At 39.7% G+C, this 15278-nt stretch overlaps 1 protein-coding gene across 2 annotated transcripts in view; it reads right to left on the bottom strand.

Annotated features, from left to right (window-relative positions):
- sez6b (seizure related 6 homolog b) overlaps positions 1–15278 on the bottom strand; it is a 919909-nt gene that overhangs the window by 490543 nt on the left and 414088 nt on the right. For both annotated transcript variants that reach the window (XM_073053431.1, XM_073053432.1), the window contains exon 3: positions 14172–14305. In XM_073053431.1, the coding sequence (XP_072909532.1) occupies positions 14172–14305 (134 nt within the window). The remainder of the gene's footprint in view (positions 1–14171; positions 14306–15278) is intronic.

Here is a 15278-nt window from a genome sequence, read left to right as displayed (position 1 = left end):
GAAAATATCAGTGGCATCACATTAGCCTAAACAGCTCATGTGTTTGCAAAAGCATGTAGTTTGTTTTAATAGGTGGTAACAGATCAGCCTGAGGGCAGCTCATGGCAAGTCAGACATTATGCAGGAAGTAGTGTCAGAGACAGGTCAAAGGGACAAGATTGAATGAAAACGCTCCTGAAAATAACTTTGCAATTCTCCTTCTCAGACATTCCCTGGGGTTGCGGGTGATCGGTTTCCACTCTGGTTCTGTCGGTTCTGAGGTGGTTATTGAGAGCAAAGTGAGGCCCACAGACTGTCTAAAGTGGGGTAGCAGGCACTCATTGGGATGACTAGTTTAGTTGATGGCCATGCTAGGTCCTCCCACTCTTTGCCCATGTCCTCCAGAAGTTCCTGCTGTGGAGACCTGAGGAGAGCAGTGTCTTCCCAGATGATCCTTCTCTAGCTTGAGTGGTTATGGGCAGCGATTCCCAACAAGCTGCGATTGTAGATGGAATGGAAAGAAATGGGATTAATTTAGGGTCAGTGCAAAATGGGTGGATGATAGCCATTATTGTTTCAACGGGCCAGAAGATCTTTTTCCATGTTGTATCGGAATCAATAAGAATGTTGCATTTTTGGCCCATAACCACTCAAAATGGAGAAGGAACATCCAAGGTTCTTTCAGAAATCTTCTACCGATGGAGGGGTGGTGTATGGTGGCTGAACTTAAACTTTTTAGTCAAGTATCTCAAACTCCCAACATGATTTTATATATTTCTTTTCTCTCTTCTCCAATCTGGTATTTCACATTTTAATTATCTCCTTTAATTGGCGCTGATCCCAGACTAATCCTCTGTAATTCCCCAGTTTCTAGTCCTACCTCTCAGGTAGTACCACCATCGTTTGCGCTACTAATCCATTTAGGTCTCAGCCCTATCACGTTTTCCTCTTTGGCTGTCCTCAAAGCACCGCAGCTTAACTATTGCTTCATTTCCTACTATTCCTAGTTCTGATTAAAAGTCATATCCTGAAATATTAACTCTCTGACACAGATTGCTGGCTAATTCCACATTTTCTGTTCTTAGCCTTTAGCATATGCAGTATTCTGCTTATGAAACTATTTAGTGAGGGCAATGGTTTGGATAAATGAAGCTACTTCATAATGCAGGACTTCTTTCAGGAAGCAAATGGTACACATAATCTTTCAAATATATTTTGAATCTCCAGTGGTTATGCAAATAGATTAGGCGCAGTCTCAAAGATAAGAGTCAGATGTTATAAGATCAGTACCAGAAGATTGGAGAATACCAAATTTTATTCCTTTGTTCAAGAAGGGTAATAGGGAAAATCCTGGAAATTGTAGATCCGTGAGTCATACATTAGTGGTAGGGAAATTTTTGGAGATGATTCTTAGAGACAGAACTTATGTGCATTTGGTCAGCACTGTTTTGTGACGGGCATCTCATGGTATGCTCATTCAAAAAGCCAGCAGGCATGGGATCAGAGAAACCTGCCCACACAAGCAGAGGGTGGTAGTAGATGGACCATATTCTGCCTGAAGGTTGGTGACCAGTGGTGTTTTTCAGTGATTTGTTCTGGGGTCACTGCTCTTTGTGATTATTATAAATTACTTGGATAAGGAAAGTGGAAGAGTGGGTTAGTAAGTTTTGCAGATGTCATGAAGGTTAATGAATCAGTGGATAGTGTAGAAGGATGTTGGAGGTTACACTGGAACATTAATAGGATGCAGAGCTGGCTGATGGAGTTCAATCTGGAAAGGTGTGAAGTGATTTACTTCAGAAGTTTGAGCTTGAAGGCAGACAACAGAGTTAATGGTAGAATTCTTAGCCATGTGGAGGAACGGGGGATCTTGCGGCCCACATCAAAAGATTCCTTGAAGTTGTTGCACACATTGATAAGGTGATTAAGTAGGTGTATGGTGTGTTGGCCTTCATTAGATAGGGGATTGAGTTCAGGATCACAATGTAATATTACAGTTCCATAAAACCATGGTTAGACCATACTTGGACTACTGTGTTCAGTTCTGTTCATTATAGAAAGGGTGTGGAAGCTTTAGAGAGGGTGCAGGGGAGACTTACCAGGATGCTGCCTGGATTAGAAAGTGTATCTTATGAGGATCAGTTGAACAAACTTGGACCTTTCTCTTTGGAGTGAAGGAGGGCAATAAGTGACTTGATAGAGGAGTAATAAGATGATAAGCTTAATTGATAAAGTAGACAGCTAGTGCCTTTTTTCTAAGTGCAGAAATGGCTAATGTGAGAAGGCATAATTTTAAGGAGTTTGGAGGAATGCATAGGGAGATGTCAAAGGAAGACTTTTTTAAAAACTATTATTTATTTATTAAATTTTAGAGATTACAAAGAATAAATGTGGTGATGAAATAGTGAGAAAAATGATATTAACCCTCCCCCCTCCCCTTAACCCTCCCCCCCTTAACCCTTATCTAAAAAAAGAAAAAAAAAGAAAGAAAAGAAAGATTGCCTGGATATCGGAGGATCCCCACATGCTCCATGGAGTTCAAAATAATTTTGATATTTATTTTCACTTTCCCCAATTACTATAATTTTATCTTCAAAGGACCTATGTATCTAATCCTATCTTTTGTAAGTAATGGGACCAAATTTTCAAAAATATATCATATTCATTTCTTAGATTATATGTAATTTTTTCAAGTGGAATACAACTATGTATTTCATTATTCCAACGATCCATAGTTAAATTTAAATCAGATTTCCAAGTAACTGTGAAAACTTTTTTGGCTACTGCCAAAGCAATTTTTATAATTTTTTTCTGATACTTATTCAATTTAAATTTCGTTATTGTCCCTTCAATGTCTCCTAATAAAAATAATAATGGACTATGTGGGAGTTGTACTCCAATAACTTGTTCCAATAAAAGTTTTAAATTAATCCAAAATGGTTGAATTTTAAAACAAGACCAAGTAGAATGTAAAAAAGTACCAATTTCTTGTTTACATCAAAAACATTGGTCAGACATATTTGAATTTAATCTACTTATTTTCTGTGGTGTTATATATAATTGATGTAAAAATTATATTGTATTAAGCTAAGTCGAACATTTATTGTATTTCTCATACTATCAGAACATAATCTTGACCAATTTTTTCCATCAATTTTAACATTCAGATCAGATTCCCATTTTTGTCTTGATTTATGAATTCCTAATTTAATTGTCTGCTTTTGAATCAAATTATACATACAAGATGTAAATTTTTTAATTTTTCCTTTCTGAATTAATATTTCTATTTCACTAGGTTTTGGCATCAACATCGTTTGTCCCAGCTTTTCTTGTAAATAGGCTTTTAATTGAAAATAACAGAAAAGAGTGTTATTTTGTATTTTATATTTATTTTTTAATTGATCAAACGACATCAATATACCTCCTTCAAAACAGTCACCTATGTATTTAATCCCCTTTTGAAACCAATTATGGAAAAGTTTATTATCCATTGTAAAAGGAATAAGCCTATTTTGAATTAAAGTCCTTTTTACTAATAAAGATTTCTTTATCTCATCGTCCATATTTACCTTATTCCATAAATCAATCAAATGTCTTAATATAGGAGATTCTTTTTTTCCCCGTATCCATTTGGATTCCCATTTATATATAAAATCTTCTGGTATATTTTCTCCTATCTTATCTAATTCTATTCTAATCCATGACGGTTTTTCTTCATCAAAAAAAGACGCAATAAATCTAAGTTGATTTGCTTTATAATAATTCTTAAGTTGTAACCCTCCTAAATCAAATTTACATGTCAATTTTTCCAATGATATTCTTGACACCTTTCCTTTCCAAAGAAATTTCCTTACATATTTATTCAGTTCTTGAAAAAACTTCTGAGGTAATTGTATTGGTAAAGTTTGAAATAAATATTGCAATCTAGGAAATATATTCATTTTTACATTAACTCTACCTATTAATGTTATTGGTAACATCATCCATTTATCAAGATCCTCTTTTATTTTTTTTAATAATGGCAAATAATTTTGTTTATATAAATTTTTTACATCATTATTAACTCTAATACCTAAATATTTTATCCCATTTATTGGCCATCGTAAAGGAAGACTTTTTAAACAGAGTGTGCTGGGTCTGTGGAATGCACTGCCAGGGATGGTGGTAGAGCAGGTATATTAGGGGATATGTAAAAGTCTCTTAGATAAGCACATGTGTGAAAGAAAACTGGAGGGCTGTGTGGGATAGAAGCATTAAATTGATGTTGCAGTAGGTTAACTGGTTGACACAACATCTCGGACCAAAAGGCCTGTATTGTGTTATACTGTACTATGTTCTAACATAAGAATACTGGAAAATTCATTTGGCCCTTCATTGCCTGCTCTACCTTTCTTTTATCTAAGTGTTACGTAACTCTACTATAAAAGCAAGGATGTAATGTTGAGGCTTCAGTAGTCAATAAACCAACCAACCTGAGTATCCATGGAGAATGTGAAAGGTGACATAGACTGCATCTAAGGTCATAAGTAAACATGGGTTTCCAGCACTGAGGCAACACAGTGATACCATCAAAGGGGATAGAAATCTTGGAACACATTCATATTGTTGTTAGAATTTGGTGATTCATTCTGAGCTGGGATGCTGTGCTGGACAGGATGTTTTGTAAAATTAAACTATCGTGTTTTAATTCCAGTCAGCATGGTGGTCAGAAGGTTAAGAGGTTGCACACAAGCAAAGTATGCCGTTCCAAAGACTTTGTCTAAAAATATCGTTTGAAGAGAGGCTTACCAATATCTTCAAGAAGTTTTGTCAATATGTTACCTCGTTCTCTACTTGTAAAATTTGAACTTGTATCTTCCGGTCAACGTTGGCATGCCTAAATTGAACAGCCCATTCACACCGAAAAATCCAAAAACGCATTCACTTGCCCGACCATGATGAAATTTGATTATATTTACATTCAATATCTACGTAACATGTGCAAATAATTCATGCTGTATATGAATATTGAAATGGAAATGAATGCTGGGATGTTTTGGAATGTGTCAGTCTATATTTGATTATCCCAATAATTAAAAATAATGCGTGAGATTGTATAAAAAGCTTTTCTTCCAAAGTGCGCCAGTAAGTGCAGATTTTTGTAACTTTCTGATTCTAAGTTCACAAATAAGATCAAAAGTGAACACCAATATATGTCATAAGGTGGGCGTTGAGAGCGGACACAAATGTAAGACACAGACACTGAAGTACTAGGGGTGTCAAGAAAGCAAGGGAAGTGGGGAAGAAATGACGCTGGACAAGACACAGACGCTGGACAAGACACAGGCCCTGGACGAGACTAGGATACAGGGCCTGGGCTAGGACTAGACTAGGAAAGCAGGACCTGGACAAGGAACCTAGGGACTTGGAACCTGAACAAGGACTCCGAACCAGAGACTGGACAGGGACCCAGAACCTGGGTTTGACTCGGGCTCGGACTCCGGATCTAGGCGAGGACAAGACATGGCAAGGCAACAAGACTGGACGTGGGGGCTGGACGCGGGACTCCTGGGCTGGATGAGGACATGAAGCTCAGGCTCAGACTTGGGAGACTGGAACACAGAGCCTTGGTCTTGGGAGACAAGGTCACAGAACACTGAGCCGGGACCCCTCCTTGGAAACAAGATGTAGGGCTGGGACTCATACACAGAACACAGAGCCGGGACCCCTCCTTGGGAACAGGACGTAGGGCCGGGACTCATACACAGAAAGCTGAACACGATGAGACGGTCCCAACACAAGGTAGTGGCAAACAGCCAGACCTACCTTGCGAAGGTGAGGACACAAAGAGACAGCTCCAAACAACGAAAGACAGTTCCTTATTTAGACACAGCAAGGCTCTGGTCTTGCCCCAGCGGTAGAACTTGACGGTGAGAATAGGCGAGGACGCAGGTGAGGCTATAGCCAAGGGCTACAGAAAGAAACTGAAGGGAACAGTCCAGCCTCAGGGTAACAGCAAAGGCTGCCTGACTTACCTCACAGAAGCAAGGATGGGATACTGACGAGACGAACCAGCACCTACTCTCAATCCCAGGGCTATTTATATTCCCAGCCCCAAGACGAGCATCAGGTGCCTATGATTAAGCCCAACTGAAACAAGTGACAGCCGGAAGACCCGGAGTCCGGAGTCCACGGACCGGACCGTGAACCAGAACACGGACTTCACGGACCAGACCATGACAATATATCAGGATATGTAAAACAAAAAATAGCAAATGCTTGAGATGCTCAGGTCAGCAACATCTTGGGAGAGAGTTAATGCTTCAACTTGATGATCTTTCATCACTATCTAAATCTCCAGTTGGCTGCTCATAGCTTAACTATCAAAAGAATGTCTGAGGATTTCCACAATCCAAAGGCAAAAGAAAAGCTGTTGACTTTCCCTATGTTCGTGAACTCAGTGGTCACTTTTTTAGGTACAGGAGTGGTACCTGGTTAGTCGTATGCTGCTTTAGCCCATCCACTTCAAGTTTAAATGTGTTGTGCATTCAGAGATGCTCTTCTGTTGTAACATGTAGTCATTTGAGTTACTGTGTTTTCCTGTCAGCTTGAACCAGTCTGGCCATTAACAAGGCATTTTCACCCACAGAAATGCCGCTCACTGGATGTTATTTTTTGTTTTTGCACCATTCCCTATAAAGTCTAGAGGCTTACTTGTGAAAATCCCTGGAGATCTTCAGTTTCTGAGATGTTTAAACCACCCTGTCGGGCACCAAGAATCATTCTATGGTCCAAGTCACTTAGATCACATTTCTTCCCCATTCTGATGTTTGGTTTCAATGGCAACTGAACCTCATGACCATGTCTGCTTGATTTTATGTATTGAGTTATTGCCACATGGATGGCCAATTAGATATTTGCGTTAATGAGCAGGCATACAGGTGTACCTAATAAAGTGGCCACTGAGTGTATGTAGCAACAACAGAACATGCTGGAAATGCTCAGGTCAGCAACACCTTGGGAGAGAGTTAATCTTTCAAGTTGATGGCCTTTTACCACCATTTCAATCTACAGTTGGCTGCTAATGGCTTAACTATCAAAAGAATGTCTAAAGATTTTCACAATGCAATGCAGGAGCTGATGACTATTTCATTTACCTAATGGCTTTCTCTACATTCATATATTCTTTGTATAAGATGAAAATCACTTATTCCATTGTTTCTTTGCAGCTCTTTCAAAACTTATCCAATTAGTCTCACTCCCTCAGTTCTTTGCTGCATTCTAGTAATGTCTTTTTCTTTCTTTCCAAAATTACTCTTTGAATTCTCCAGCATGCCCACCATATTCCCTTAAAAAAAAGAACTGCAGCAGAATTCATTAAAGGTTATTTGCAAAATAAATCATTCCAAAAATAAATCCGCAGTTACTAATCTCAGGGCGAGTGCTTCCAGTTTCTAACATTTGGCACTTGAAGGGTCTGGATTCTTGTTTGAAGTTGATTTTAAATTCAGTTTCCACACTAAGACACAAAGTGTGTTGGAAAGATTAATGCATCTTTTTTTCTTGAACAGACCCAGATTTAAGACAGAATACTGATTAGAATCATGAATACTTTTTGTGAAATATTCTATCTAACCTTAGAAATGTCACATTCATAAACTAGGATGCTGAAAGATTATAAAAAAGGTGCACAAATTTTCCAGCATTTCACTGAAGGAAGCCCATAATCCTTCTGCTTTTATCTTTCTGCCAGCAAGGATGTATATTGATTTTCTTGCAATGGTGTACAAATATTGTTATCCAAAACAAATCGACTTTCTTTCTATTTCAGAAGGAACTTGCAATCGTAGATATAGAATTTCAGCTCTAGTCATCTTTTACCAGCTTTCAAAGTACAGAGAATCATTAGTTATCAAACCTTGAAAGTATTTCTTCACAATGGCTTCATCTTTTAATTTTTGAGTGCAAGGTTACACATGACATGTCTCATTTAATCTATTCTTTCAATAAGTTTCAAATTAGCAGCTGCCTCATCAATCATCTGTTTATTATCCGAATCAGAATCGAAATCAGGTTTAATATCACTGGCATGAGTCGTAAAATTTGTTATTTTGTATAGCAGCAGTACATTACAATACATAATAATAAAAACAGTAAGAATAAAGATAAATTAAATAAATAGTGCAGAAAGAGAGGGGGGAAACTGAGGTAGTACACATGTGTTCATTGCTCATTCAGTCTTCTGATGACGGAGGGGAAGAAGATGTTCCTGAAGCATTGAGAGTGTGTTTTCAGGCTTCTGTACCTCCTCCTTAATGGTAGCAATGAGAAGAGGGCACGTCATGGGTGATGGGAGTCCCTAGTGATGGATTGCACCTTTTTGAGGCACCGGTTTTTGAAGGTGTACTGGATGCTGGAGATGCCAGAGCCCGTGATGGAGCTGGTAGAGATGACAATTTTCAGCAGCTTTATCCGATCCTGTACAGAGGCCCCTCCGCGCCAGACAGTGATGCAACCAGTTGGAATGCTCCTCGTGGCACATCCGTAGAAATTTGCAAGCGTCTTTGGTGACATACTGATTCTCCTCAAACTCCAATGAAATATAGACGCTGTTATGCCTTCCTTGTAATTGCATCAATATGCTGAGCCCTGGATCAATCCTCAGAGATGTTGACACCCAGGAACTTGAAATTGCTCACACTTTCCACTGCTGATCTCTTGATGAGGACTTGTGTAGGTCCCTTGAATTCTCCTTTCTGAAGTCCACAATCAGTTCTTTGGTCTTACTGATGTTGAGTGCAAGGCTGTTGCTGCGACACGACTCAATATCTGATCTACCTCACTCCTGCACACCTGCTTGTCATTGTCTGAAATTCGGCCAACAATAGTTGTGTTGTCGGCAAATTTATAGATGGTGTTTGGGCTGTGCCTAGTCACACGGTCACGAGGGTAGAGAGAGTTGAGAAGTGGGCTAAGCACGCACCTTTGGGGTGAACCTGTGTTGATTGTCAGTGAGGAGGAGATGTCATTTCTGATCTGCACAGACCGTGGACTCCCAGTGAGGAAGTCAAGGATCCAGCTGCAGAGGGAGGTACAGAGGCCTAGGTTTCGGAGCCTGTTGATTAGAACTGAGGGCACGATTCTATTGAACGCTGAGCTGTAGTCAATGAACAGCAGCCTGATACAAGTACTACTATTGTCCAAGTGACCCACAGCTGAGTGGAGAGCCAGTGAAACTGCACTTACTGTAGACCCATTGGGGCGATAGGCAAATTGCAGCAGGTCCAGATCTTTGCTTAGGTAGTTTAAGTCCCACTTTACAAATCCTTATCTTTGAGTGTGCTGAAAGTTCGAGTGTCTGTAGATGGGATGTTGTCAGACATAACCAATTCAGTTAAGTAAAACTTACATTCAAAAACCCAAAAAACTGTTCCCATTCCATCTCCATCTCACTGCAGCCAGCATGTGTCCAAAATGTTGAAATACTTCATTAATTACTATTAATAACTCAACATTAAATACTTCATTAAATTGCTTCATTAGCCATATCCAACAGACACATACACATCCTCAGCATTTCTTTGCATTTGGGTGAGCTTCACCTGCCAAGAATTATTTGTTCCTGATACTGGGAGAGGAGAGCAAAATGTTGCCTTGGAGAATCTTAGTAGAACCCGTACACAAATACATTTGAACCATCCAAATGCCTTCTTGGGAATAGCAACAATGCATGGGCAAAGAACCCAAGGTCATTATGGTAGCTTAAATAAACTTTCCTGATCACCAGGAGACTGGCAACATTCGTAAATGTTTTCCTTAAAATTCAACTGCCTTCTTTAACTTCTGATTATTTCCCACCAACCCACTTTCATGTGCCACCTGCCAGCTACTTATCTCAGAAGTCGAGCAAAAAGAAGTTCTGCCAGTGAAGAATCTAGTTTAATCTTTACAAATCAGGCACATTTACCCTCTTGGCCTTGTACAGCATGTCTAATCTAATCAACTCATCCATAATGCCTACTATAGAAGAACGCATTCACTAGCACAATCATTCTTCATCCAACAAGCTTAACTTATTTTTTTTAGCAGAAACATGTTTGTCAATTCCAATCTCAAGAATTATCACAACAGAATCTGCTGCAGTGATAATTCGCTGCTAGAAAAAGAAAAAATAATTTAACATTTTACAGGCAACGCTGTCATCACAAGAATTGACAAGTTTAGGCTGGAGAAATCTCTTTACAGGAATAATCTGAAATGAAGCACCAAGTGATACTCTAGAATATTTCCTGCATTGAGAATCACAATTAGTTTATTATCACCTCTATATGTCATGAAATTTCTGCTTTGTGGCAGCAGTACAGCGCGCTACTGTAAGTTACAGAGAGATTGATAGAAAGAAGCTGTTCCTAAAACATTGAGTGTGTGTCTTCACATTATAATACCTCCTCTCGGGTGGTAGTAATGAAAAGAGGGCATGTCTCAGATGGCAAGGGTCTTTAACAATGGACGCTGATTCTTGAGGTACTGCCTTGTGAAGATGCCCTGGATGAATGGGAAAGTTGTGCTCGTATTACAGCTGGCCTCTGTAGGTTCTTTCAATCCTGTGCATTGGAGCCTCCATATCAAGCTGTGATGCAACCAGTCAGAAAGCTCTCCACCGTACATTTGTAGAATTTGCTGGAGTCTTCAATGACATACCAAATCTCCCCAGACTCCTAATGAAGTGCAGCTACTGGTGTGCCCTCTTTGTGAGTGTATCGATGTGTTCGACCCAGGACAGATCCTCAGAGATGTTGACACTCAAGAAATTGAAGTAACTCACCCTTTCTATTGCAGACAGATGTGTGTTCTTCCGAATTCCTCTTCATGAAGTCCACAATCAGTTCCTCGGTCTGGCTGACATCGAGTGCAAAAAATTGTTCTTACAAACCACTCAACCATCAGTTCTGTCTCACTCCTGTAAGCCTCTCTTTGCCATCTGAGATTCTGCCAACAACAGTGGTGTCACTTACAAATTTTATAGATGGTATTTGAGCCGTGTCTAGCCACACATCTGTAAGCGTAAAGAGTAGAGCAGTGGGCTAAGTATGCACCCTTGAGGTGCACCTCATGTTGATTGTCAGTGAGAAAGAGGTGATATTACTGATCTGCACTGACTGTGGTTTCCGGATGAAGAAGGCAAGGATCCCTTTGCAGAGGGAGCTACAGAAGATCAATATGGATTAAATGTACATTCAGTGATGGGCTTTGGATATTTTAAGACCATAAGGCAAGGAGCAGAATTAAGCTGCTCCACCAATCCATCATGGCTTACTTATATCCCTCTCATCCCCGTTCTCCTGCCTTCTCCCTGTAACCTTTGAGATCCTTACCTATTTTGAGCCCTTAACCTTTTTTCCAACTACCCAATCCCAACAGAACAACACAGAAACTTACTCGCCAGATAGGCTGGAAGCATCCCCAGTAGTGTCTGACCCTGAGGAGTTAGATGAGGGGGTGCGGATGTCTCAGGGAGTTAGGGGACTACCAGGGGAACAGAGTGTGGCACATGGCCAAGTGGTTAAGGAGTTGGACTAGCAATCTGAAGGTTGTGAGTTTGCATCCCAGCAAGGCAGCATGTTGTGTCCTTGAGCAAGGCACTTAACCACACATTGCTCCAGTCCACCCAGCTGAAAATGGGTACCAGCAAAATGCTGGGGATTAACCTCGCGATAGACTGACATCCTATCGGGGGGGGGGGGGGGGAGTCTCGTACACTCAGTTGCTTCACGCCACAAGGGGAAACAGAGTGTGACCCTCACTGTTTTAGGGAGCTATGTCACTGCCTTTGACACCTGGATTGGACTTTGTGTTTTGCAGGAAGGGTTGGTGAATTATCTCAACACCATGAGGACGTGACTAAATTTGGTGAGGGCAGAGTGTAACATGCTGTAAGGTTTCACTGCTAATGTAATGGCTTCTCTGTAGCAGTATTGTTTGGGTTATGACTAGAGATAATGGGGCTTTTTTTTTAATGTGGGGGCTATCCAATGAGAGAAATGTTGTTCTTTCTTGTGAGTCTGGAAGAGAGATTTTCACGGTCTTTTGTCAACGAGAGAGGAAGATGGAAGAAGTGGTACTGGTAGACCAGCGGATGGATTGGACTGAGGAGTGAGGGTGTGAAGGTCAGTGACGCCCGGAGGAGGTCGATGGTTGATGAATGGCCGTATCAGTGAGCTCCAACAGGCACTTCTGACTTTTTCCTTAAAATGGGCCCTTTTTCTTTTTCTTTTCTTTACTAACCCTATATTCAGATTAATATTTATAAAGTTCAATCATTTAATTACATGTGGTGTACTGTCTGATATTTTGCGGTTCGGATTTGTAGATTTGTAACCGTGCAACACAGCATCCACACAAATGAGATTTCTCAGTTTAGTGGGGCCAGAAGTTGTTTTCCCCTAGACGAACAAATAGTGGCCGAGCCTGAGGGTCACACACAGAAATATTCTCATAGGAAGCAAAAATATACCTCCAGAAAGAAACTCTGCAAGAAGATTTAACTCTTCTTGGGCTTCCAGCCAGGTGCAGGTATCAATTATAAGTGATGTTTCAATGACGCACTCTGTCATCTTCATCAAGGATGTTGGCTGGGCGTATCTAGTCCAGTAGTATTTATACCTCCGTAGTCCATCACACCTGACTGCTGAGTCCTCATCCAATCATGTTTCTGCTCTCCTACCTTGTTTACAATCGAATTCCAGTTCTTAATTAGAGTGAGGCCTAATTCAGAACTAAGTCAGAACCTACATAGCATTTAAGTGTAACAAATGCAACATCACAACTAAAGGAATACCAAAGTTGAAAGACTGTAACATGTACATCCTTCATCAATATCTGTTGTTGAAGATAAAATTATGAGTTTCTTACTGTGAGTTTAAAAATAGAAATGTATTTATTCTGAGGAAGAGGGTGATCTGAAGGGCATTATGTTAAAAAAATGCAGTGGTCATTTCTTCTCTGTGTTCTTCTTCACTTCCAGGCCTCATCATTTATTCTGTTTCAACCAGTGAATAGGAAGAGATGTTTTTGTTAAGAGAAGGCAATGTGTTGTTATTGTCTACACATTGACTATCATCTACAGAACAATTTTAACTTTCAAAGTCAAAGTTGAGCTTATGGTCAAATGCATGAGTTCATGTGTACAATGAAAAACTTACAGTACTGTGCAAAAGTCTTAAGAATGCATGTGAAGCTAGGGTACCTAACACCTTTTCACAGTTGGATAAAATATAAAGGTGGTTGGGAAACAGAAACAAGAGTACTTAGCTTTGTTTTAGTTCAGTAGTATAAGTGTTATTGGTAAATGGAAAGACATAATACACAGTACACTAGCAATATACATGTGCCTAAGACTTCTGCATAGTACTTATAGAATATTGATTAAAGTAGGAAGATGGTACTGTGCAAAGGTCTTAGGCACCCTAACTACAGGCGTCCCCTGTTTTTCGAACGTTCGCTTCATGATGACTCGCTGTTACGAAAGACCCACATTAGTACCTGTTTTTGCTAACCAAAGAGGATTTTCTCTTTTATGAAAAAAAGACGCCTGCTTTATACGTGTGTTTACCCTGAGAAAGACTACCATGACCGTGAAACCTTGTGCGGGCAGTTGTTTGCGCATGCGTGTATGTGCGTAGGCGTATACGTGCACATGTGTGTACATGCCAATTTTTTTTCTCCAAATCGATTTTGGCTCTCTGTCTTCCCGATTTTGATAAGTGAAACTACACCGCACTTACAATATTTCTTCTTTATATAGGGTGTGTATTTATCATATCATTCCTGCTTTTACTATATGTTAGTGTCATTTTAGGTTTTATGTGTTATTTGGTTTGATCTGGTAGGTCATTTTTTTGGATCTAGGAACATTCAAAAATTTTTCACATATAAATTAACGGTAATTGCTTCTTCGATTTACGACATTTCGGTTTACAAACAGTTTCATAGGAACGCTCCACCTTCGGATTGCGGGGGAAACCTGTATATGTTGTACATGTATGTACCTAAGACTTTGCAAAGTACTGTACTTGCCACAGCACCACAGGCACATAACAGAGATATCACAGTATAGGGACCAATGGGAGAAAACAGTTTATAAAAGGTCAATGCATTGCTATCCCTTAGAAGTAGAGAGACTAACAGCAAAGGCAGGATTAGAAGGCACTAACCTTAAGTTCCACTCCATATCCGGTGTAGACTCTAATGGTATAGATGCAATCCAAGCTGCTATAGAACAGATGACTTGGGTATTCTGGAGATTCCACATAACCCTCAAAGTCGGTAAAATTTAAACTGCAAGGAACTGCAAAAGAAAGTAGACAACAGAAATTAGCAGCTGCAAAACATCGTTGGGTCTCCCATGATCCCTCTTCATTATTCTATTCTGCACCAAATTGACTACTTGCACAGGTTTGCGGTGGAGATCAATAACGACTTTTTGTCCCCGCTGACTGCAATAAAACTGCTGAAGTGCAACTCCAGCTGTGATGAATCTGTTCTTCACATCACTTACTCGCAAGTTCTGGCTTATTCCTTACACTATTAAACATGGCGAAGTCCCAGAGGAGGTTTATAACTGCTAGAAACATTAACGTCAGATTGCACCTAAGGTCTTCTCATTTTGGCCTTTGCTTCATGCAATCTATAATGAACATCTTCCCTTATTAGATAGTTCACCCAGTGGCAATGTTCAAACAAAATTGCAAAGGACATCCTAAGCTGGAACCTAACTTTTTGGAATGGCAGCAAAATAATCTAGGTTATAAATTTGCATCCTAATTCAAATTTCAGCAGAAAAGCTGGACAGTCGGCCACCAGCCTTACAGCTGAAAGTCAAAGCCAAAGTAGTTTTATTATCAAAGTATATACATATATGTTTCCATATATTACCCTGAGATTCATTTTTTTGCAGCGATTTACAGGGAAAAAAGAAATACAACAGAATTTATGAAAAATAAGCTAGGCATTAACAAAGGCTGATACACAACCAATACATACACTTAAAGGAAAGAAGAAAATAATACGAAGGAAAAGGCAGAAGAGGAGGAGGAGAACTGGGAGATCTAGTGCTAACCTCCCAGAACTGATTCGACAATCTACATAGTTGCTCTATGTTCTCCGTATTATTTATTTTTTAGTTGCAGTTTGTCTTCTTTTGCACATTAGTTGTTTGACAGTGTGTGTGTGTGTATGTGATAATACTAGGAAGTTAAAAACGAGAGAGAAAATGTTTAAAGGAGATTTGTGCTTTAAGATGTTTTTGCTTTGAGAGACTC

This window comes from Hemitrygon akajei, chromosome 8, assembly GCF_048418815.1.
Source record: "Hemitrygon akajei chromosome 8, sHemAka1.3, whole genome shotgun sequence".
Classification (NCBI taxonomy): Eukaryota; Metazoa; Chordata; class Chondrichthyes; order Myliobatiformes; family Dasyatidae; genus Hemitrygon; species Hemitrygon akajei.
The sequence above is the reverse complement of the archived record's forward strand: the minus strand, read 5'-3'. Positions and strand labels throughout refer to the sequence as shown.